Here is a 23,384-nt window from a genome sequence, read left to right as displayed (position 1 = left end):
ACATTCTTAAAGAAGTTGGTAGGTAAAGCATCAAGGCAGCAGGTGGATGGCCTTAGTTGTGTCACCGTTTCCACAAGAGTTTTAGAGTCTATGACATTAAAGCATGTCATCATTGCCACGTTACCTTTGCCTAAACAGGGTGGTGATCCAACATTTTTGTTTGAAGCGGTGATATTGATGGCACGTCTGATGCCTTCAATTTTATCTGTATAAAATAATGCAAACTCATTGCATTTCTGCGTGGAATGGAGTTCAGGTGGTAATTGTGTTGGGGGGTTGGTCAGTCTGTCAACAGTTGCAAATAGGGTTTTTGCCTTATTAGTGTTGTTGTTAATGATATTGGAGAAAAATGTTTCTCTAGCACTTTTTAAGTCTAAATTGTAGGCACGGAGGCTCTCTTTATAGATGTCATGGTGAATATGAAGTTTTGTTTTCCGCCAGATGCGCTCAGCTTTCCGGCATTCTCTTTTCTGGGCTGTTACAAAAGCAGCTTTTCCCCAGGGTGCCTTTTGCTTACCAGAAATAGTTTTAACCGTAACAGGTGCAATGACATCTATAACTTTCACAATTTTGGAGTTAAAGTTTTCTACAAGATCATCAGCAGAACATGGGTTTAGAGGTGGTAAGAAGGAGATGGCATTTTTAAAGAGTACATTAGAATGTTCATTTATATACCGTTTTTTGACAGTATTTGATTTTGTCTGTATGTCGGGAATAAAAGATATATTAAAGAAAACACAGAAGTGGTCAGACAATGAAGGATCAGTCACGAAAATATCAGAAACAATGAGACCCTTTGTGATAATCAAGTCCAGGGTGTGCCCATTACAATGAGTAGCCTCTTTCACATGTTGAGACAGGTCAAATGTGTCTAAAATAGTAAAACATTCTTTTGCACCCTTGTCATTCAAATCATCAGTATGAAAATTAAAATCACCAGTTATAACTAGACAGTCAAAGTCAGTGGAGATGCTAGACAATAATTCTGTAAAGTCATCGAAAAAATTAGCATAATATTTAGGAGGCCTGTAAATAACTAATAGGAGAACTCTGGGGGAACATTTCAATACAGCACAAAGGTATTCGAATGATGGAAAATCACCAAGTGACATCTGTTTCCCCTGAAATACATTTTAAAATATAGCAGCAACCCCTCCACCTCTTTTTCCAGATCTACATACATCAAAAACATTTTGGTTGGGAGGAGCTGTCTCGATCAGAATGGTTGCACTGTTATTTTGTTCTAGCCATGTTTCAGTTAAAAACATAAAATCCAGTTTAGAGGTGGTAATAAAATCGTTGACTAAAAATGATTTGTTATTTACAGTACGCTGAGGCAAGAGAGGCCTTTAGACTCTGGTCAGAGGCAGGTAGGCCTAGACAGGGAGTATTGCTAGATATGAAAAAATGCACAAATGCTAGAGTTAAATATGCTCTTCGTTTTATTAAGAAAAATGAAAACACAATGAGAGCAGACTCGCTTGCCAGGAAGCTACAGAATAACAACCTTACTAACTTCTGGAAAGAGGTCAGAGTAATGAATAACAGCAAAGCACCCCTACCGTCTGACATTGAAGGTGTTAGTAGCCCAGAAAAAATAGCTGAGAGTTGGCGTGAGCACTACTGTAACCTTTTTAACTGTGTTAAAAGTAACCCAGTTAGAATCAATCCTGAACATATTGATCTCTCTGTAGATATGGTAGTTAGGGCAGCTGATGTCTATGATGCCATTAACATGTTGGATAACAACAAAGCCTGTGGTATGGACTGCATTACTGCAGAACATCTAAAATATGCCAGCTATAAGCTCTGCCCTTTGCTTTCCATGTGCTTTAATGGCTGTCTGGTTCATGGTGTCTTGCCAAATGATATTATGCCTGTAATGCTAGTGCCTGTGATTAAAGATAAGGCTGGTAGGCTCAACAGTATTGATAATTACCGACCTATTGCACTAGCCAGTATCTTATCTAAAGTACTGGAGAGAATACTGCTGACAAAGCTAGAAATGTATGTCCTTACTACTGACAATCAGTTTGGGTTCAAAAGAAAACATGGAACTGACCTGTGTATCTATGCTCTTAAAGAGATTGTGTTCAGGTACACAAGCCTGAATTCATCTGTATTCCTATGTTTTATTGATGCGTCCAAGGCATTTGATAGAATTAACCATAAACACTTGTTTGTAAAATTGCTAAATAGAGGTGCCCCTAAATTCTTAGTGAGAATCTTAGTGTTCTGGTATGCCCATCAAACGTTTTACGTTAAATGGGACAATGTTGTATCTGCTCCATTCTGTGTTAGTAACGGAGTGCGGCAAGGAGGAATTTTGTCTCCTATTTTATTTAATGTTTATATGGACGAATTGTCAAATCAGTTAAATAGGCTAAAAACTGGCTGTCTTGTGGGCAACACTATTGTTAATCATCTGATGTATGCAGATGACCTGGTCCTGCTCTGTCCATATAGTGCTGGGCTGCAGCAGATGCTGAAGGTGTGCTCTCAGTATGGCCTTGATTATGACATTAAGTATAACGCTAAGAAAAGCCGCATAATGGTAATTAGAAGCGCTGAGGACAGGGAATCAACTTTTCCGACCTTTTATTTGTCAGACAGTCCTCTTGCTGTGTGTGAGGAAATTAAATACTTAGGTCATGTCATATCTGATGACTGGAAGGATGACAAAGACCTCTACCGACAGCGCTGTAAAACTTATCTTCAAGCCAACATGCTTATAAGGAAGTTTTATATGTGCTCTGATTCTGTGAAGTGTTCCCTGTTCAGATTCAGATTCAGATTCAGATTCAATTTTAATTGTCATTGTCAGTGTACAATACAGAGACAACGAAATGCATTTAGCATCTCCCTGGAAGAGCGACATGTCTTGTGGGCAACACTATTGTTAATCATCTGATGTATGCAGATGACCTGGTCCTGCTCTGTCCATTTAGTGCTGGGCTGCAGCAGATGCTGAAGGTGTGCTCTCAGTATGGCCTTGATTATGACATTAAGTAAGAAAAAGAGTATGCAGAGGCTTAAGGTTGCATACAATGATGCAATGAGGTTGCTACTTCGTGTCCCTAGGTGGCATAGTGCCAGTCAATTGTTTGTGTCCACTAGAGTGCCAACCTGTGAGGCACTCTTAAGACAGCTGATGTTTAGTTTTATGTGTCGCCTGGACAAATCAGAGAACCACATAATTGAAGCCCTAGTCAGCCCTCTGAAAAGCTGCTATAGATTCACTTCTAGGCTAAGACGGCATTGGTGCAATAGCTTATATATATTTTAGGCTAATATGCAATTTTTTTAATGTATCTTTGTAATTCTTTGTACTGTTTGATGTGTTATATGGACCTGTGTCTGAAATAAAGCTTTAATAATTAAGAGACCTAACATTAAGCAGACCCATCCTGATGGTATTATTGATAGGCTTTATGGTTGGTTTTGGTTTGGAGGTAATAGGTATTAGGTTTGTTATGTTAGCAGTGTGTCTAAGTTTCCCTTTGTTTACTCTCTTAGTAGTCACAACAGGAATGCAGAAGGTGCCATAGTTTGACGTCGGCGACCTTAGGTGCAGCTGATTATGCGGAACTTCCTTCGTAATGTGTCTACGGCTGAACCCTTTCTTGTCTCAGTAATATTCAGGACTGCTATCAATACAGGAGGGGGGCTGTGGCGCCCTCCGCTTGGTTGTTATCTCCCTGCGGCCGTGACGTGGCAATGGTACTGATATGGGGCGTGGGCTGAGCATCATAGACAGAGATGCAAGTTTAATGCCACCTTTTTCCTGTTTCTTCAATTCATATGGAAAATCATAATGGGAGGAAACAGTGGAGCTGGTGTTGTTATGGCTATGGGTGAGATGAGGGTGGAGGTCATCGTCGATGGGCGAGTGCAGAGGAGGGTGGTGGCCGTTCCTCTCCAAGCCAGCATCAGCAGTGGGGGATGGTAGGGAGGGTAAGGGCGCGTCAATGGGGATGGGTGGGTGGGGGGGGCTGTTGTCTCTCCTCAACGTCTGTGGTCTGACTGCGGCCTGTGTGTCAGACAGTGGCAGGGTAGATGTGTGGGGGGGGCTGTTGCCTCGCTTCTCTACCTGTGGTCTGACTGCGGCCTGTGTGTCAGACCGCGGCAGGGTAGATTTGTGGGAGAGCGAGAAGAGAAGATTGTCCCTTAACAGTCTTGAGCCGAACCTGTTTGGGTGTACACCATCTGCTCTGAAAAGATATTTGCGCCCCCACAACAAGTTAAAGTTGTCAATAAAGCTCCTTCCTCTTTCATTGCAGACTCTGGAAAGCCATGTATTCAGTGCAAGTAGCCGACTGAATGTGTTTATTCCCCTGTCAACTGCAGGTATGGGACCACTGATGAATGACTTAATGTCTAATTTGTCCAGTGTATCTAATAGTTCAGTAAAATCCCTCTTTAAAAGTTCTGACTGTTCTTTTCGAATATCATTAAATCCTGCATGCACAATTACCTGTGGGATTTTGGGGTTTTCCAGTATAATTGTGGCTAGTTTCTGGTTGACATCACTAACCGTCACATCTGGGAAGCAGCATGTTTTGATCTTCTTACTGGTTATATCCTTTATGGCTGAATCTCCTACAATCAGAGTGTCTGGTTCATCCGCTTTCTGTGTGATGGGCCCTTGTTGTCTCTGTCTGCGCCGTCTGTCCGGACGCGCCCCGGGGCTTGAGGTGACGGACCCATGTGCAGCTCGCCTCCCTGGCGACGTGTTCATGGTCCGTCTCTGTCCGCGCCGTCTGTCCGGACGCATCTCGGGGCTCGCGGCAGCTTGCCTGCCTGGCGACGTGTTCCGTCTCCGTTTCTCATCACGTTTCTGCGGGCTGTCGTCCGTGGACTCTCGTAGTGGCAGGAACCTGTTTTTCAGCGGCAGAGTTAGCTTCGGGGACGGGCTAATCCGGCTGGTACGTGCTACTTTAGCTTTGGGTAGCCTAGCATTTGGCGTCGAGTGAACTTGTTGATTCACTGTGGTTTTCCGTTTGGGCTTAACGCCGACTTGGTGCCAGTAAGTGGCAGCTGGAACTGTCTCTCTCTTGTCCAGTTTCGGGAAGGATATAATGTAGCTTTCATCGTCATCATTTAGTTGTGTGTTTGTCGGAGCTAGCTCAGCTAACTCACCCATCGGCACTGTATCCTGGAGGACGTGTTCATGGTCCGTCTCTGTCGTTGACTCTTGCAGTATTTTTAGTCCTTTGTATTTTTCTAATGCTGCTATCCTCGTTTCAAATATATCCAGTGTCTGCAGCAGTTTGGTGCAGTCTGTGCATTTCCCAGTCTCAGTGCCTTCATGCACGTCAGGACCTTCAGAAGCGCCCAGCGCTTGCTTCATAACGAAATCCATGATTTAGTGGTTAAACTCAAACCTTTCCAAACAGATTTGACGCACTGGTCAACTATGAGGAGCACCTTCAGCAACCTTCTAGGTCCGTTTTTTCAATTTTGCCGTGAAGGTGCAAACTCCACGGTTGTGGTCAGGATCAAAGCCTGCTGTACGTCTGGAGTCTGGGAGGAAACAGAAGACCTCGGAGAAAACCCGAAGGAACTGCAGATGCTAGAAAAATCGAAAGTAGATAAAAATGCTGGAATAACTCAGCAGGTGAGACAGCATCTATGGAGCGAAGGAATAGGTGACGTTTCAGATCGAGACCTTTCTTCAGACTCTACCCGAAACGTCACCCAATTTCTTCTATCCTGAGTTGCTGGCTGCTCCAAGTTCCCCCGCACAATTAAAGCATGGAATAGTCTTCACCCTACCATAGTTACCCAACCAGACGCAACTAAAATGAAGGTACCTCTTTTTTCCCAAATAACCCTTTTTTGCTTAAGTCCAAGTCAAGAGTCAAGAGAATTTTATTGTCATGTGTCCCAGATAGGACAATGAAATTCTTGCTTGCTGTAGCATAACAGAATATGTGAACATAATACAGAACAGGAGATAAAAGATCAGTGTGTTTATATACCACAGACCATATATATACACAATAAATAAACAGATAAAATGCAATAGGCTTTTATTGTTCAGCCCTCTACCACCTCCAGTTTAAATTGCATTTAGAATATTTATGGAGGACCAGGAAACCTGAAGCAAGAGTTACTCCAGGGAGTTTTCAGCGCTGGCGGCGAGGCAGCGATTGGGCAGCAATGGCGGCCAAATCTCCCACAATTCAAAGCGAGGGAGAAAGTGCCCAGTACCGACCATTTGTCGTGGCAGTGCGCATGCGCAGGGTGGCCGATGAAGTGCGGGCCGTGGTTGTGCACATGTGCAGGGGGAGGACGTGCAGGCCGTAGCAATGCGTATGTGCAAGGCGGCCTGCCGTGCCGGCGGATGAGGAGCGAGCGGAGAGCGGAGACCCGGCGGCCTGGATACGTATAGCGGGGGGAGACGAGAGAGAGAGAGATAGAGAGGGGGGCCGCCCAGAGTTGAACGGCAGGTGTCCTGCTCTGGCCGGACGCCTCCTAGATGTCGAGGCCCTAAACTGAAGCTTGTCCAGTTTATACCAAAGATCTTATAGCGGTTATAAATGTGAGGTTATCCATTTTGGTGGCAAAAACAGGAAAGCAGACTATTATCTAAATGGTGGCTGACTAGGAAAAGGGGAGATGCAGCGAGACCTGGGTGTCATGGTACACCAGTCATTGAAAGTAGGCATGCAGGTGCAGCAGGCAGTGAAGAAAGCGAATGGTATGTTAGCTTTCATAGCAAAAGGATTTGAGTATAGGAGCAGGGAGGTTCTACTGCAGTTGTACAGGGTCTTGGTGAGACCACACCTGGAGTATTGCGTACAGTTTTGGTCTCCAAATCTGAGGAAGGACATTATTGCCATAGAGGGAGTGCAGAGAAGGTTCACCAGACTGATTCCTGGGATGTCAGGACTGTCTTATGAAGAAAGACTGGATAGACTTGGTTTATACTCTCTAGAATTTAGGAGATTGAGAGGGGATCTTATAGAAACTTACAAAATTCTTAAGGGATTGATGGCTAGATGCAGGAAGATTGCTCCCGATGTTGGGGAAGTCCAGGACAAGGGGTCACAGCTTAAGGATAAGGGGGAACTCCTTTAAAACCGAGATGAGAAGAACTTTTTTCACACAGAGAGTGGTGAATCTCTGGAACTCTCTGCCACAGAGGGTAGTCGAGGCCAGTTCATTGGCTATATTTAAGAGGGAGTTAGATGTGGCCCTTGTGGCTAAAGGGATCATGGGATATGGAGAGAAAGCAGGGATGGGATACTGAGTTGGATGATCAGCCATGATCATATTGAATAGCGGTGCAGGCTCGAAGGGCCGAATGGCCTACTCCTGCACCTAATTTCTATGTTTCTATGTTTCTATACGTAAATCCGGCCCTGCGTGCATGCCTATCCGCTCTGCCCCTGTTTCTCCTTCCAACTGCTCAGATGAATGGCAATTTACAATGGCCAATTAGTCCACTGATCTGCACATAATTGGTCATTCCATTGCTTGTGCCGTTAGTGGATGACTCCTCTTAAGAAAAGGAGTAAGGACACTAATTAAGAGGTTGATGGTTAGAACATTTATTTTTGTGAGATTAGGATGAAATATTTATTCCCCACCACTTTTTTTTGTACCATTTCAGCCTTTATAGGAAGAAGATGAGGGGAATTTCTTTAGTCAGAGGGTGGTGAATCTTTGGAATTTATGAATGAATGAATGAATGAATGAATGAATGAATGAATGAATAAGTTTATTGGCCATGTATGTACACACACAAGGAACATACTTTGCCACAGAAGTCTGTGGAAGTCAGGTCAATGGATATTTTTAAGGCAGAGATTAATAGATTCTTGATTAGTTTGTGTGTCTGTGGTTATGGGGAGGCCAGAGAATGGGGCTAAGAGGGAAAGATATTTCAGGCATGATTGAATGGTGGAGAAGACTTGATGGCCTAATTTTGCTCCGGTCACCTATGAATTTATTTATAATCTCAATGTGACTGCATCTATATTTGCACCTGACTTTTGATCCATGCCAATGATTTTGACAAAAACAAAGGAGTATTTTCAAAGTTGCATTGTTCTTAGTATAATGCCGATTTCTATACAGAAATGAATCGCCTGCAAAGAAGGTTATTATTGCACAACCCCATTCTCCTCTGAGCTACCCTACCCATGGAGTTGAAGTAAAGCCACTCTACTCTATTCTCATCCCAGGTTTGTACATTGGTTTTGTTTTTCAATAAACAGATTAATTATTACGTTAATTTTTCCACTTGACATGAAAATTTAAATCTTTTACATTTTTAACACTTAGGCCTAGCTGTGCATGGCATGGAGGGAGAAAGCAATACAGTACGTATAACAATGCGTCCAATTACCGATACAAATAAATCATTATTTGTTTATGGGAAATTGTCTAAAAGACTTTGTATATGGACGACATTTGAATGGTAATGAATTATTTGCTTTTTGTACCAAGGTCAAACTGACAGCGACTCAAGGGGTATTCAATACAATTGTTGAAACTCCTGATGGTGTCGTACATGGATCGGGTGAAAAAGAATTGACAATAAGAAGTCCAAGTTTGGCAATCATCAATAATATCCTCAAACATGTAACTTATACAAGCAAAAAGTACCAAATTCTCTCTACTGATTTAGGTAAGCACAATACTTAACATTGACAATTCCATTCCAGGCCAGGGTTGAGGTGAGATGGAGTAGGATGCAAGACCGACTACAAAAAAACAAACAATTTGCTCAGTTAAAAAAATAACCGATTTCATAAATGAATGAAGAAATCACAGCAACTTCTAATAAAACCTGGGTAATTTCCTCAGAAAAAATGAAGAGAAACCTCTTTGTAAAAGGATTGATTGAGTTAAAACCAACACAATCAGCTCCATTCTGCCTGTCTAGAATGTCAGCAACACGTGCTTATTTAAAATGTTACATAATTATTTAAACTAAATATTGATATTTGGCTCTTCACACAAGGTCACAACCCCCCACTTACAATGATAGCACCATTGATCGATTGATTTTGGGGACAGCATTGAAGCAGGCCCTTCGGTCCACTGAATCCACATCAACCATCGATCATCCGTTCATATTACATTTATGTTGTCCCACTTTTGCATCCACTCCCTACACATTAGGGGCAATTTACAGCAGTCAATCAAACTACAAATCCGCACATCTTTGGGGTGTGGAAGGGAAAAGGAGCACCTGGAGGAAATACAAGCAGACACGAAGAGAAAGTGCAAACTCCACACTGACAGCGTCCATACTCGAACCCGGGCTCTGGCTCTTCCAACGACACCACTGTGCTTTCTATAGCAAAAGACTACTGAAAACGTAATGGAAGATTAACTTAGGTTCACTATGCCATTCTAACTAAGATGTTTGGAGAGAGTTTATTGTATCATCTCAACATCATCTATATTACTAAAATTCTGATCTTGGCCACTTCCTGTTGTTCTGTATATTGATTTTAGAAAAACGCTGCCACTTACGGCTGTGATTTTTGGCCATCTTACTCAGAGTCTCCCTCCACTGTGCAGGACAAGAGGATTTCTCCCATCGATGAAAAATAAAAGAGTTATTAGTGTTTAAAAAATGGAGAGAAAAATTCTCTCTCCTGAAGGCCACGCCCCTTCCGGAGGGACTATAAAACCCAGAAGCGTTGAGTGCCTCAGTCTGTCACTGCAAGATGGGGAAAGCGAGAGGGTCATGTCTCTCAGTCTGAGCTGTGAATAGCACAGTGTGGTTTTACTGACATTGAATGCCCTTAATGTGTTTGAAGTGAAGCACTGCAAATGGCTGTTGTTGGTGGTGGTTGGTTTGAAGTGAAGCACTGCAAATGGATGTTGTTCGTGGTGGTAACTTGACAACTTCCTGTTTGCACTGTATATTGATTTTAGATAAAACGCTACCACTTACGGCTTTGATTTTTGGCCATCTCATTCAGACCCCCTCCACCCATCAGGTGCAGAGGATTCTTCCCATCAATGAAAATTAAAAGTGTTATTAGTGTTTAAAAAATGTTGAGAATCTCTCTCCTGTCAATCGCGCCATGAAGGCCATGCCCCTTTTGGTAGGAGGTATTATACAACCCAGAAGTGTGGGTGTGGCTCAGTCTCTGCAAGATGGGGGAGGGAGAGATCACGATTCTGTCTGAGCTGTGAATCAACTGAACACACTGAATGTCTACTGAATTGTGAGTGTGGTGTTTATGTGGTGTTTTGTGTTGTTTTATGGTGGTTTCACCCTGCTTGAAATGGTAGGAAACTGCATTTGAATGTGGTGACCTTGCACCCTGCATGAAATGGTATGAAACTGCTCTTGAATTTGCTGGCCTTGCACCCTGCATGAAATGGTATGAAACTGAATTTCATGGCCTTGCACCCTGCTTGAAATGGTATGAAACTGCACTTGAATTTGGTGGCCTTGCACCCTGCTTGAAGTGGTAAGAAACTGCACTTGAATTTGGTGGCCTTGCACCCTGCTTGAAGTGGTTTAAAACTGCACTTGAATTTGGTGGCCTTGCGCTCTGCTTGAAGTGGTCGGAAACAGTACTAGAATTTGGTGGCCTTGCACACTGCAAGAAATGGCATGAAACTGCACTTGAATTTAGTGGCCTTGCACCCTGCTTGGTGTGAAACTGCACTTGAATTTGGTGGCGTTGCACCCTGCTTGAAGTGGCATGAAACTGCACTTAAATATGGTGGCCTTGCACCCTGCTTGAAGTGGCATGAAACTGCACGAGTTTGGTGGCCCTGCACCCTGGTTGAAGTGGTAGGAAACTGCACTTGAGTTTGGTGGCCTTGCACCCTGCTTGAAGTGGTCGGAAACTGCACTTGAATTTGGTGGCCTTGCACACTGCTTGAAATGGCATGAAACTGTACTTGAATTTGGTGGCCTTGCACCCGGCTTGAAGTGGCATGAAACTGCACGAGTTTGGTGGCCTTGCACCCTGCTTAAAGTGGTAGGAAACTGCACTTTGGTGGCCCTGCACCCCGGTTGAAGTGGTAGGAAACTGCACTTGAATTTGGTACGAAACTGCACTTGAGTTTAGTGGCCTTGCATCCTGCTTGAAGTGGTACGAAACTGCACTTGAATTTGGTGGCCTTGCACACTGCTTGAAGTGGTAGGAAACTGCACTTGAATTTGGTGGCCTTGCACACTGCTTGAAGTGGCATGAAACTGCACTTGAATTTGGTGGCCTTGCACCCTGCGTGAAGTGGCATGAAACTGCACTTGAATTCGGTGGACTTGCACCCTGCTTGAAGTGGTATGAAACTGCACTTGAATTCGGTGACCTTGCATCCTGCTTGAAGTGGTAAGAAACTGCGCTTGAATTTGGTGGCCTTGCACACCTGCTGAAGTGGTATGAAATTGCACTTGAATTTGGTGACCTAGCACCCTGCTTGAAGTGGTAGGAAACTGCACTTGAATTCAGTGGCCTTGCACCCTGCTTGAAGTGGTAGGTAACTGCACTTGAATTCGGTGGCCTTGCACCCTGCTTGAAGTAGTAGAAAACTGCACCTGAATTTGGTGGCCTTGCACCCTGCTTGAAGTGGTATGAAACTGCACTTGAATTTGGTGACCTAGCACCCTGCTTGAAGTGGTAGGAAACTGCACCTGAATTCGGTGGCCTTGCACCCTGCTTGAAGTGGTATGAAACTGCACTTGAATTCAGTGGCCTTGCACCCTGCTTGAAATGGTAGGAAACTGCATTTGAATTTGATGGCCTTGCACCCTGCTTGAAATGGAATCTCAAGGAATTGCCTTGAGTCAACTGCCAGCCTACCATCCGCGAGTGATCTGCCAGCATATCAGGCTTGAGTGACTGAGCTGCCACCCCAAGAATCCATTTGGCCCACAATGTCCATACTAGCCCTCTGGAAACCAGTCTCTTCATCCCACAACACCCATACTAGCGCTCCAGAACCCCCCCCCCCCCCTACTGGCCACCAATATTGGAATATTGCGTTGGTGGACCTACCCTCCAGTGTGAACATGGGACCCAACGGGTCCCACTTAGTCTAGTATTTTACTGTATCTTTCTGCTATGCAAAGACAGATAGTGAGGTAAACATACAGTAAAACACAAAGTGCTGGAGGAACTCAACGGGGAAGGCAGCATCTGGGAAGGGAATGGACAGGAGATACTTTGAGTCTGGACCCTTCTTCAGACAGAAGAAGGGACACACACCTAAATGTTGCTTGTCATCAATCTGAAGTAGGGCCCCAACCTGAAACGTTGTCTGTTCATTCCCTCCATAGATGCTGCCTGATCTGCTGAGTTGCTCCCCCGCACTTTGCTAGAGATTGCAGCATCTGCATCTCTAACATTAATGTAGAATGTATGTATCAAGCCTTCTGTTTTATTCCTAAATCTTATATTTCCTTCCTTTCTGTACCTGATTTTGCAGTAAATTGGATAATCTCACGTTGTTCTATAATCACTAAGATTAAAGAATGGGCATTGAGATGCCCAATTTCTCTTTTTAGAGTGATATCATATTCCTCTACAACATTATTTTTTTCTTGTTGACAAAAAGATGCCTCTTTACAAAATTAATTAATCAGGCAAGATGGCGGCGCCTGTCGGCAGCGGCCTCTGCAATCCGTCTGTGTTTTTTTTTCCTTTTGTCCTGTTAAGTGGATGTCTTGGTTTTAGTTTTTATATTATTTTTAGCTGTGTATATGTGGGGGGGCGGGGAACTTTTTAATCTCTTCCCTGCATGGGGAGCCGACTTTTTCCTTGTCAAGTCTCCGTTGTCGTTGGGCCTAACTTCGTGGAACCGGCGGCCTCCAACCGGACCTGAGGCTCCAGTCGCGGAGCCTGCGGACTCACCTTCGCGGAGTTGGCCGACTTCGGAGTGCGGAGCGCTGTGGTGGCAGGCGGCTGCGACCCGACTTCGGAGCTTGAAGGCTTCGGCTGCAGGCCCTGTGGACGGTAACATCGGGAGCTCGCGGGTCCCTGCTGGGAGACCACTTTTCAGAGCTCCCGCAACGGAACGGCTGAGGAACTTACCATCACCCGCTGAGGGGGTTCTAAAAAACTTCGCCCGCCCGAAACGAAGGGTTTAAATCGACCCGGAGCAGGGCCTTACATCGCTCGGCGCGGCTTATCGGCTCGATGCAGCAGTTTGGTTGCTTGACTGCGGGAGAGGAATGGGCACAGAGAACGGGGAAGAGATAAGACATTTGCCTTCCATCACAGTGAGGAGGTGTTTGGGGATTCACTGTGATGGATGTTTGTGTGTAATTGTGTGTTTTTTTTTTTTTGTTTGTGTTATGACCGCAGAAACGTAATTTTGTTTGAACTTATGTTCAAATTACAATAAGCGATTCTGATTCTGAAAAACTAAGCAACATTTATCAATGAAGGTAGACACAAAATGGTGGGGTAACTCAGCGAGACAGGCAGCATCACTGGAGTGAAGGAATGGCTGACATTTTGAGTCGAGACCCTTCTTCAGACTGACAACAATCCTTTCAATCAATAGTGCTCCCTCTTCTGTTTTGATTTTGTGACCAATCAACTTCTAATTTAATAAAGTAATAACTAAAGACTGTAAAATCAACACGTTAACAATTATACATCACTTTAAAAAAAAATCTAGTTTTTAACTTTCCAGAGATGCCACCACACTACATTGGACATACCGTAGCAAAAAAAGCACTGCTCTTCAATAACCTTATCCATTTAAAAAAATAATTCATTTCAACAGGGTGCAGAAAAATGTATTCTTTTGTAACTACTTCTTTGAATCTTAGGTGAATCATTTTTAAATAAATTTACTCTGATTCATTAAGGTTTATTTAAATATTTATTTAAAATAAATGTTTTTTCATTACTGTCATTATCCCATTAAATGAATGCTCTTTGCTTTGTTTTTTTTAAGCAATCAACAATTTTTATCTTTAGTAAATTTGTTGTGCAAGTGCATTTAACCCACTGCCTATAATTACTAAACATTATCGTTTTGTAAAAGTTTCTTTTCAGTTTGAAGAATATACTGCTGAATTTGCAATCCTCATCAGAGTGCCCCCAATGATTCGATTATTTGACCCTGGACCAGGTACCATTTTATGAAGATTTTTTTAATGTAGAATTTAGATTACATTAATCAGTAGAGAATATCTTATTGTTAAGGCAATCCATAATTTGTGTTAACAGTAGATAAAACAGATGCAATAAATTTGAATAATTGTAATTATATGGTTGAATTTCTAAATTCAATTTATTTTTGAGGCAGAAATTAATCAATTTATAGAATGGAATTTATTGCTGCAATTAATTTCATTTTTTAATCCTTATTCCAGATAATAGCATTGACTCCTTGGTGACAATAGTGACAAAGACATTCTTCAGATATCATAAGCTTCGGATTTTAATAAGTAGTATTCGAAAATTTTACCCAAAAATTATGATAATCATTGCAGATGATACTGATGTTACGGAAAAGATTGAAGGACCATACATCCTGCAATACATAATGCCATTTGCAAAGGTATAGTAACACTTTTTTCTTTTCTATTTAAAATACTGAAAATTTAACTTAAAAGGCGAATGTAGGTGCCTTATAATCAGAGACAGGTGACTTCACAAAGGGAAACAAGGAAATGAGAGAACAGTTAACCAAGTACTTTGGTTCTGTCTTCGCTAAGACACGAACAATGTACCAGAAATACTAGTGGACCAAGTATTGTCCCCCTCCCTTTGGTATGGAACGTTTGCATTTTTCAGCTTGAAATTGTGCAATATGGTGCATACTGTAGCGAGTCTTTTAACTTATACTTGAATGCAATATATATGCTTTAAATTGGATTGGAACGTTTTTGAAAGGGGGGAGCTGTGCGAGCACTGATCACTGGCCTTGGGGGTACCCGGTGAGGGAGTGGAGAGAGGGTGTGGAAGAAGGGTGTCCCCCCTCCCAGAAACGTTTTGAAATTTGATGTATTCAAATCATGTTTTAGTGCACTGTAGAAGTATGATTTCAATGTTTTTTGTATTAAGTATTTTTAAGAGGTAACTTTTTAAGTGGTAACATTATCCACACAAAGGGTGATGGGTGTATGGAACAAGCTTCCAGAGGAGGTAGTTGAGGCAGGGACCATCCCAGCATTTAGAAAAAGTTAGACTGATACATGGATAGGACAAGTTTGGAGGTATGGACCAAAAGCAGGTAGCGTAGCTGGGACATGTTGGCGGGTGTGGGCAAGTTGCGCCGAAGGGCCTGTTTTCACACTGTATCACTCTATGACTACATTATACCTCCACCGTGCATGAATGCTTCAAATCAAGTGATCAAGTTTTATTGCCATATACTCAAGCATAGAAACATAGAAAATAGGTGCAGGAATAGGCCATCGGCCCTTCGAGCCAGCACTGCCATTCAATATGATCATGGCTATTCATCTAAAATCAGTACCTCTTTCCTGTTTTTCCCCCATATCCCTTGATGTTGTTAGCCCCAAGAACTAAATGAAAACTCTCTTGAAAACATCCAGTGAATTGGCCTGCACTGCATTCTGTGGCAGAGAATTCCACAGATTCACAACTCTCTGCGTGAAGAAAGTTTGTTCTCATCTCAGTCCTAACTGGCCCCCTCTTTATTCTTAAACTGTGACCCATGGTTCTGAACGCCCCCAACATCGGGAACATTTTTCCTGCAGTTACAGTAAGTGAAAATCTAGCAGGTAAGCAGGATGCTTTCACCAACCATCCCCATTTGAAGTCCACTATCTTCCACCGTTTCTACCCAGTGCTTGGTACTTACTTCCAGCAGTCACTGGTTGTCCTCCAGGATGCAGCGAGCCGCAGCCTGATCCATGCCGGTCACCTGGGCGAATTCGGCACAGAGACTCTCTCTCTCTCCCCCCTCTCTTCCGCTCTCTGTCCTCTCAACCCCTCTCTTTCCCCCTCTATCTCTCGCCTCCCCCTCTCTTTCCCCTCTCTCTCTCCCCTTTCTCCCCCTCTTACTCTCTCCCCTTCCCTCTCTTCTCTCTCCTCCTCTCTCCCCCCCCTCTCCTCTCTCTCCCTCTCTCTCTTCCCCTCCCTCCCTACCACCTCACTCTCCCCCCTCTCTCTAGTCCCCTCTTTCTTCTCTCTCCCCCTTCTCTCTCTCCCCCTCTCTCTCCCCCTCGCTTCCCCCTCTCCCCCCCCTCTCTCTCCCCCTCTCCATCTCCACACTCTCACCTCTCTCTCTTCCCCCTCTCCCTCATCTCTCTCTCCCCCTGGCTCTCTCCCCTCTCTGTCTTTATCTCCTCTTTCTCTTTGCCCCCCCCCCCCATCTCTCTCTTTCCCCCGTTTCTCTCTTTCCCTCTCCCTCTTCCCCTCTTTTACCACCCCTCTCTCTTCCCTCTCTCCTACCCTCTCCACCCCCTCTTCCCCTTCTTCCCCCCCTCCCCCCCTCTCCCACCTCTCTCCCCCACCTCTCTCCCCTCCCTCCCCTCTCCTCTCCCTCTCCATTCACACCCCCTCTGTCTCCCCTCTCTGCTCTCCCCCCTCTCTCTAGCCCCCTCTCTCTCTCCCCCTCTCTCTCTCCCCCTCTCTCTCCCCACTGTCTCCCTGTCTCCTTCCCCTCTCTCTCTCTCTCCACCTCCCTTTGAGAATCTGTCCCTTCGGCACAGAGACTCTCGCAGCAGTGGCAGCGGCGCAATGCTTCCGCCGCCTTCGACAGCCCGGGACTCGCACTGTCCGGAGTGCTCCATGGCCAGAGCTGCAGCGAGCGACTCATCAGCCCTGGCAAACACTCTCCAGTCCCGGCTCCCCGCATCTGTTCCCGTCGCTGGTTCTGCTCCCATCCCTCCCTCAGCCCCGGATCTCCAACACCCGCGGCCCATGCAGTTTATCCGAGTTTTGAAATTTTCGTTGATCACAGAATTTCTCACCACAGAGCGTGAGAAATTTCTGATCAGCGTGAGGGCGTGAGAGTTTGCTTGAGGGCGTGATTCTCACGCTCAAAGCGTGAGAGTTGGCAGCCCTGTTACATCGGTAGTGGGGAAGATGCTTGAGTCGATTGTTAAAGATGTTATAGCAGCGCATTTGGAAAGCAGTGACAGGATCAGTCAAAGTCAGCGGATTTATGAAGGGGAAATCATGCTTGACTAATCTTCTGGAATTTTTTGTGGATGTAATAAGAATGGATAGGAGAGTGCCAGTGGATATGGTGTAATGGGACTTTCAAGAAGCCTAAGACAAGGTCCCACACAAGAGATTAGTGTGCAACATTAGAGCATATGGTATTGGCGGTAGGGTATTGACATGGATAGAGAACAGGGTGGCAGACAGGAAGCAAAGAGTAGGAGCTAACAGGTCCTTTTCAGAATGGCTGGCAGTGACTAGTGAGGTGCCGCATGGTTCAGTGGTGGGACCCCAGTCATTTACAATATATATTAACGGTTTAGATGAAGGAATTAAATGTGACGTCTCCAAGTCTGCAGATGAAACAAAACTGAGTGGCAGTGTGAGCTGTGATGAGGATGCAGGGTGCTATGCTATGAGGCTGCAGGGTGACTTGGAAAGGTTGGGTGAGTGAGCCAATGCATGGCAGATGAAGTATAATGTGGATAAATGTGAGGTTATCCATTTTGATGGCAATAACAGGAAGGCAGATTATTATCAGAATGGTGTCAGATTACGAAATGGGGAGGTGATGGCACGAATGGCCCAATGGCCTCCTCCTGCACCTATTTTTCCTACATATTCTGACCCATATAATTATTTCTAGTTTACATTGGCCAACAATAGTATTCACATTTTAATCGAGGGATGGTTGTTTTTTTTTACAATAGTCTTGGTTATATGATTGGTGATAATAAAATGACTTCCCTTCCCAATCACTGTTAAAATAGTCCTTTTCAGTTTACAGTTTCCATTTTTGTTACATACTGTATAAGAACAATTGAGGGATAAGTCTTTCAGAAATATCAAAACATCCTTTGCTAATTTTAACAAAAACAGAGGATAAATCAATTAGCAGAAAACACTCAAAAGATAATAAAAAAAACAATTGAACACTATAATTACTGTTCAATAAAATCATTAATATGATTTCAAATAGAATACTCCCATTTGCTTAATAATAACATCGGTCAGAGAAATATAATTATGAACGTTTAGTTACCGGTATCTGTTTTTTCCTCCATTCCCATACACAGGGATGGTTTGCTGGAAGAAATTTAGCAGTATCTCAGGTTACAACTAAATACCTTCTTTGGGTGGATGAGGACTTTGAATTTACACAAGAAACAAAACTGGAAAAACTGGTAGAAGTATTGGAGAAGACAAACTTGGATCTGGTAAGGGGCCACTTTTTCCAACAGTGTGCGAAAGGGGAAGAAGTGAGAAACTATTTTTGTTACCATGTTCTCTAAACTACCTTAGGGTGGCATGGTGCCAGCGACCCGGGTTCGATCCTGACTACGGGTTCTGTCTGTACGGAGTTTGTACATTCTCCACCTGACCCAAATCCGCATGTGGGTTTCCTCCCACACTCCAAAGATGTACCGGTTAATTTACTTCGGTAAAATTTGTAAATGATCCCGAGTGGGTAGGATAGTGCAAGTGTATTGGGGATCGCTGGTCAGCGTTGACTCGGTGGGCTGGAGGGCCTGTTTCCGTGCTGTGTCTCTAAACTTTCTACATTGAGGAGCAATGCCAGCATGTCAGATGCCCGCTTCATCTGTACCAGAAACCACATAAATCAGTGAGTTGCCGCTGTGAAGACCAAATAAAATTTAACGAGTGTGTACAGCATACCTTAATAAGTTGTGACATTAAGTCACTAATAGAATAATGCATTCTATTGAACTCTGCAATGTTTGCCAAAATCTGCTATTGCTTTATCTCAACACACACAAAAAGAAATCATACAAGTTGTAGAGGATGGGTTGGTCTTTGCAGAGGGACAATTAAAAACATTTTTGGCAATATCGTCTGTACTTGTGATTGCTCATTTAAATTATGACATTGTTATAAGGAATTCCTAATAATAAATGACTATCTTGTCGTAATATACAAGCAATAATTGATGTTGATTGATGATTTTTCAAAATGAACAAAATAAATCAATTTGATTTATTTCTAATTTATGACCATTATTATTGCTGATCTGTGGCAAGACCATCACTCATTCAATGGTAATCTCTGCTCACTCATTATATCATTGGTTCAAAAACCTCTAGTCTAATGCTTCAGTGCAATGGTGACTGTGTACCACTAGTTATTTAGTTAGATAAGTTTAGTTTATCTTCACGTGTACCGAGATACAGTGAAAAGCTTTTTTGTTGCGTGCTATCAGGTCAGTGGAAAGTCTATACGTGATTACAATCAAGCCATCCACAGTGCACAGGTACAGGATAAAGGGATAACATTTAATGCAAGATCCAGTTTAGTGATTGAAGATAGTCTGAGCATCTCAAGTTCAAGTTCAAGTGAGTTTATTGTCATGTGTCCCTGTATAGGACAATGAAATTCTTGCTTTGCTTAAGCACACAGAAAAATAGTAAGCATTTACTACAAAACAGATAGATGTGTCCATATACCATGATATAAATATATACACCCATGAATAAATAAACTGGTAGTGCAAATAACAGAAAGTGGTTGCTAATAATCAGAGTTTTGTCCGAGCCAGGTTTAATAGCCTGATGGCTGAGGGGAAGTAGCTATTCCTGAACCTGGTTGTTGCAGTCTTCAGGCTCCTGTACCTTCTACCTGAAGGTAGCAGGGAGATGAGTGTGTGGCCAGGATGGTGTGGGTCTTTGATGATACTGCCAGCCTTTTTGAGGCAGCGACTGCGATAAATCCCCTCGATGGAAGGAAGGTCAGAGCCGATGATGGACTGGGCAGTGTTTACTACTTTTTGTAGTCTTTTCCTCTCCAGGGCGCTCAAATTTCCGAACCAATGGGGTAGATAGTAGGTCAAGACTGCTGTTGTTTACAGATGTTTACTGGGAATTGCCTTATTCTCATAAATCATAAAGAATTTGGCTCTAATGTGCTTAATCTCTCAATGGCAACTGCTCCACCCCAGAATTCAAGAGGATGAACCACTTTTGAACTGCTTGTATTGTACACATGCCTTTACGTATAAAGAACAGACCTGTTGGCAACATTTCAGGTTCTGTCTCATCACAACCCCATACATAACTATATTAGTGCAATATTTTATTTTACTATTTAAATGTGTTTTGCTAAAATCATTTATGGTAAACTATTATATGTGATATATTAAGGGAAATGTTGATTTATTTAAAATGGATAAGCAACTTCACTAATTATCAAATTACACACTGTTATATCCAAGATATTTTTTTAATACATTTAAATCCAACATATCAGCCAAAACAAATCTTATTTCCCACAGGTTGGTGCTTCTGTGGATCAGCGGGTGTTCACGCTCAAGCTTTGGTACGAAGAAGGAGATGATGAAGGGGACTGTGTGTTTTCCCAGCACGGTTCTTTTCACCCCCTGGATGGATTTCCAGGCTGTGTGGTTACCAGCGTTGTGGTGAACTTTTTCCTGGCCAGGACAGAAAAAGTACGGAGTGTTGGGTTTGATCCTCGATTTGCAAGAATAGCTCATACAGGTAATTTCTATCACTGTATGTTCACACTTGTAATTCTGACAGGACTAGCCATGTTTTCATTATCTACATGGATAGTTATTGAAAATTATTCAAATTTTCAAGAAGAATGGTGAATGAAGTAGAAGACATGTTTCATTTAATATTACCCGATCCCCACAGAACTATTGACTTTACACCAGACAAGGACAGCACAATGGTGCAGCTGGTAGAACTGCTGCCTCACATTGCCAGAGCCCCGGGGTCAATCCTGACCTTTCAAATCATAATTTGGGATTTTAATTATTAATTTTGTTTTCAGTAGTTTTTTGTTATAAAAAGAATTAATTAATATATTTTACAAATTAACAAAAGAAGACTTCTTTGTTTCTTAACAAAACATCTAGTTAGTAATATGTTACAGCGCAATAGTTATTGAGAGCTACCAGGTGTTTAAAAGGGAACTGTCTTATTTTTATAAATCCTAAAGAGTTACACTGATGTGCTTAAGCTCTTGTCATTGGCAACCGCCCCCACCTTAGAAATCAACTGCTATAATCAGTGGATAAGACAGAAAATGCTTGAGTAACTCATGAGTTTTATGCAGCGCTTTTTTGGGGATACACAGATGCACCTGTAATAGACACACGGGTCTCACGATCAGAAAGCAAGATAATGACATTCTAACTTTTAGAAGTGCCATGACACAGTATTGGCACAGACCTCCACAATGTAAAAGCCTTGGTTTTAATCGGTGACGTTGCATCCAGCAGTCAGAAATATTTAGTGTTGGTTATATGGTATATGGTCTAATTTGAATGAACACATCACATTTATTTGCTATCATTAAGAGTACAGTAAGAATCACACATAGCTTTTATGCAGAATCGGATTGTAAATACTATTTGAATCAATCGGGAGAAAGCACGCACACCAAAACATGGCAAACACAAATACTGATTAGTCTGTCTCCAAAATGGAGGTTGTTTATGTTGATGAAGTGAAAAAAAATGCCATAGGCCATTGTGGCATTCTGTATTACTGTACATCCTTGTGTAAGATCAACAACCATATTAAGCATATTAGATATTCTACAGTTATAGTTTGGAATAAAGTAGAATATGAAAAGGAATTGTCTTCAAAGTCAGTTTTTTCTATTGCAATATTGATCAACAAAAATATTTTTCATGTCATTCCTAGAATTTTTCATTGACGGCATTGGAAGTTTGCTTGTAGGATATTGCACAAATGTCAAAGTTGGCCATCAGAAGAAAGGAGCAGGAAATAAAGCGCAGAATGAAGTTGAAAATAAATATGCTACCTTTAGGCGTTTCGACAGAACCAAATTGCAATCCCGTTTGGATACGACCTCTTTCAAAAATCGCCTTAAATGTTACACCCGGATGAAAGTCTGAGGGACTCAATTGTATTTGACATGTAAAGTGCTGCACCTGTTAATGTTGCTTGAACTAATGAATTTTATTTCTAAATAAGAATGAACTCTTGATAAAATAATGGACACACTTACAATTAGTTTATATGTCTCAAAATAAATGTTTTAAAATTGGTTGTGATTCTTTTAGCTGACTATATTTTTTTTCTCCAGCTACAGATTAGATTTCATTTTAAGGTTAAAATTTAAGTACCATCAAACTTTTATTAGTTCCGTTCACTAGTTGCATACGTGGCCTGCTGAGGTCTTCCCTCACCATCACATATGCCATTACACAACAAGCATGTTACCATTGCAAGGAGTTTTTATTTAAGCTTGTGGAGTATTAATCAGAAAGTGAAACCCATGGTTCACTCCAATGTGAAGGTAGCTTACCCCACATGAATGTCAGAAAGATGAATCTTTGGAATTTCATCAGGCAATCTTACTCTGATTCATTGACCAAAGGAAAGTAGTTTATATTGATCTACTGTTTTCCAAATTCTTCCTACATTGCAAGCAATTGCAATTTAAATACACATGATTTTTGGCCACCCCCTCTCTCCAAGTCTTTTGTATATATTTCACCAGTTGGTTGTCAATGCATACTCGATAATATATTCTGTTTTTGATAAGAGTTTCAAACTTTAACACGACAAAATCAGCCAAGCTTTGAATCTTTCTGTCATAGGTTGTCCATTTTTAAGTTAGGATCCAGCAAAGAGCAACACAGCTGATTCCAAGTTCCTTACCTAATCAATCCCAAATCTGCTTCTATTTGCCAGTTATTCCAAAGATGGCTGAAGATGAATGTAACTCGTGAATGTTTTCTTGTATGGCGACTTTACTGAGCATAGCCTGCTCTCACAACTATTAACATGAATTACGTAAACGTTAACCAAGATAAACCCTCAGAGACTTTGATGCCAACGCAAGGGCTAACTTACAGGAAATCTAATGGGAGATCAGCAATTCCAATTTGCAACCCATTCACTGATCCAAATTCTGAAACTAGCGATCCAAGAAAAAGCTTTATGATACTATGAGTAGTTAGGACCTGGAATAGACTGCAGGGTTTGGGAGCTGTACATGGTCCTGGTAAATCTGATTGTGAATCAAATGGAAATTGGATCAGTACAAAAGAAAATTACCTGCCTTGGGGAAGATATAAGAGAATGCGCAGATATCAAAGATTTAAAGGGCCAAATGGTCTTCTCCTGTGCAATAATCTTGCAGTGATTCTGAAAAGTAAAACCCCTGTCCCACGGTACGAGTTCATTCCAAGAGTTCTCCCGAGTTTGCCCTGGTTCGAACTCGGAGATTTACGGTAATGGCCACTCGTCGGTACTCGGGGCTCTCGTGGACATTTTTCATCATGTTGAAAAATCT

General features: G+C 42.5%; 1 protein-coding gene across 1 annotated transcript in view; it reads left to right on the top strand.

Moving 5' to 3' along the window:
* The window catches only part of LOC116981746 (beta-1,4 N-acetylgalactosaminyltransferase 2-like), a 39,671-nt gene extending 17,693 nt beyond the window's left edge, over positions 1 to 21,978 (top strand). Inside the window, exons 4-11 of the mRNA XM_033034797.1 lie at positions 8,086 to 8,192; positions 8,293 to 8,330; positions 8,458 to 8,638; positions 13,984 to 14,070; positions 14,315 to 14,502; positions 18,155 to 18,337; positions 20,365 to 20,587; positions 21,764 to 21,978. Of these exons, the coding sequence (XP_032890688.1) occupies positions 8,086 to 8,192; positions 8,293 to 8,330; positions 8,458 to 8,638; positions 13,984 to 14,070; positions 14,315 to 14,502; positions 18,155 to 18,337; positions 20,365 to 20,587; positions 21,764 to 21,978 (1,222 nt within the window). The remainder of the gene's footprint in view (positions 1 to 8,085; positions 8,193 to 8,292; positions 8,331 to 8,457; positions 8,639 to 13,983; positions 14,071 to 14,314; positions 14,503 to 18,154; positions 18,338 to 20,364; positions 20,588 to 21,763) is intronic.
* The last annotated feature ends 1,406 nt before the right edge of the window (positions 21,979 to 23,384 follow it).

Source organism: Amblyraja radiata, chromosome 16 (genome assembly GCF_010909765.2).
Source record: "Amblyraja radiata isolate CabotCenter1 chromosome 16, sAmbRad1.1.pri, whole genome shotgun sequence".
Lineage (NCBI taxonomy): Eukaryota > Metazoa > Chordata > Chondrichthyes > Rajiformes > Rajidae > Amblyraja > Amblyraja radiata.
Note: the sequence above shows the minus strand (reverse complement) of the source record. Positions and strands in the feature narration are given on the sequence as shown.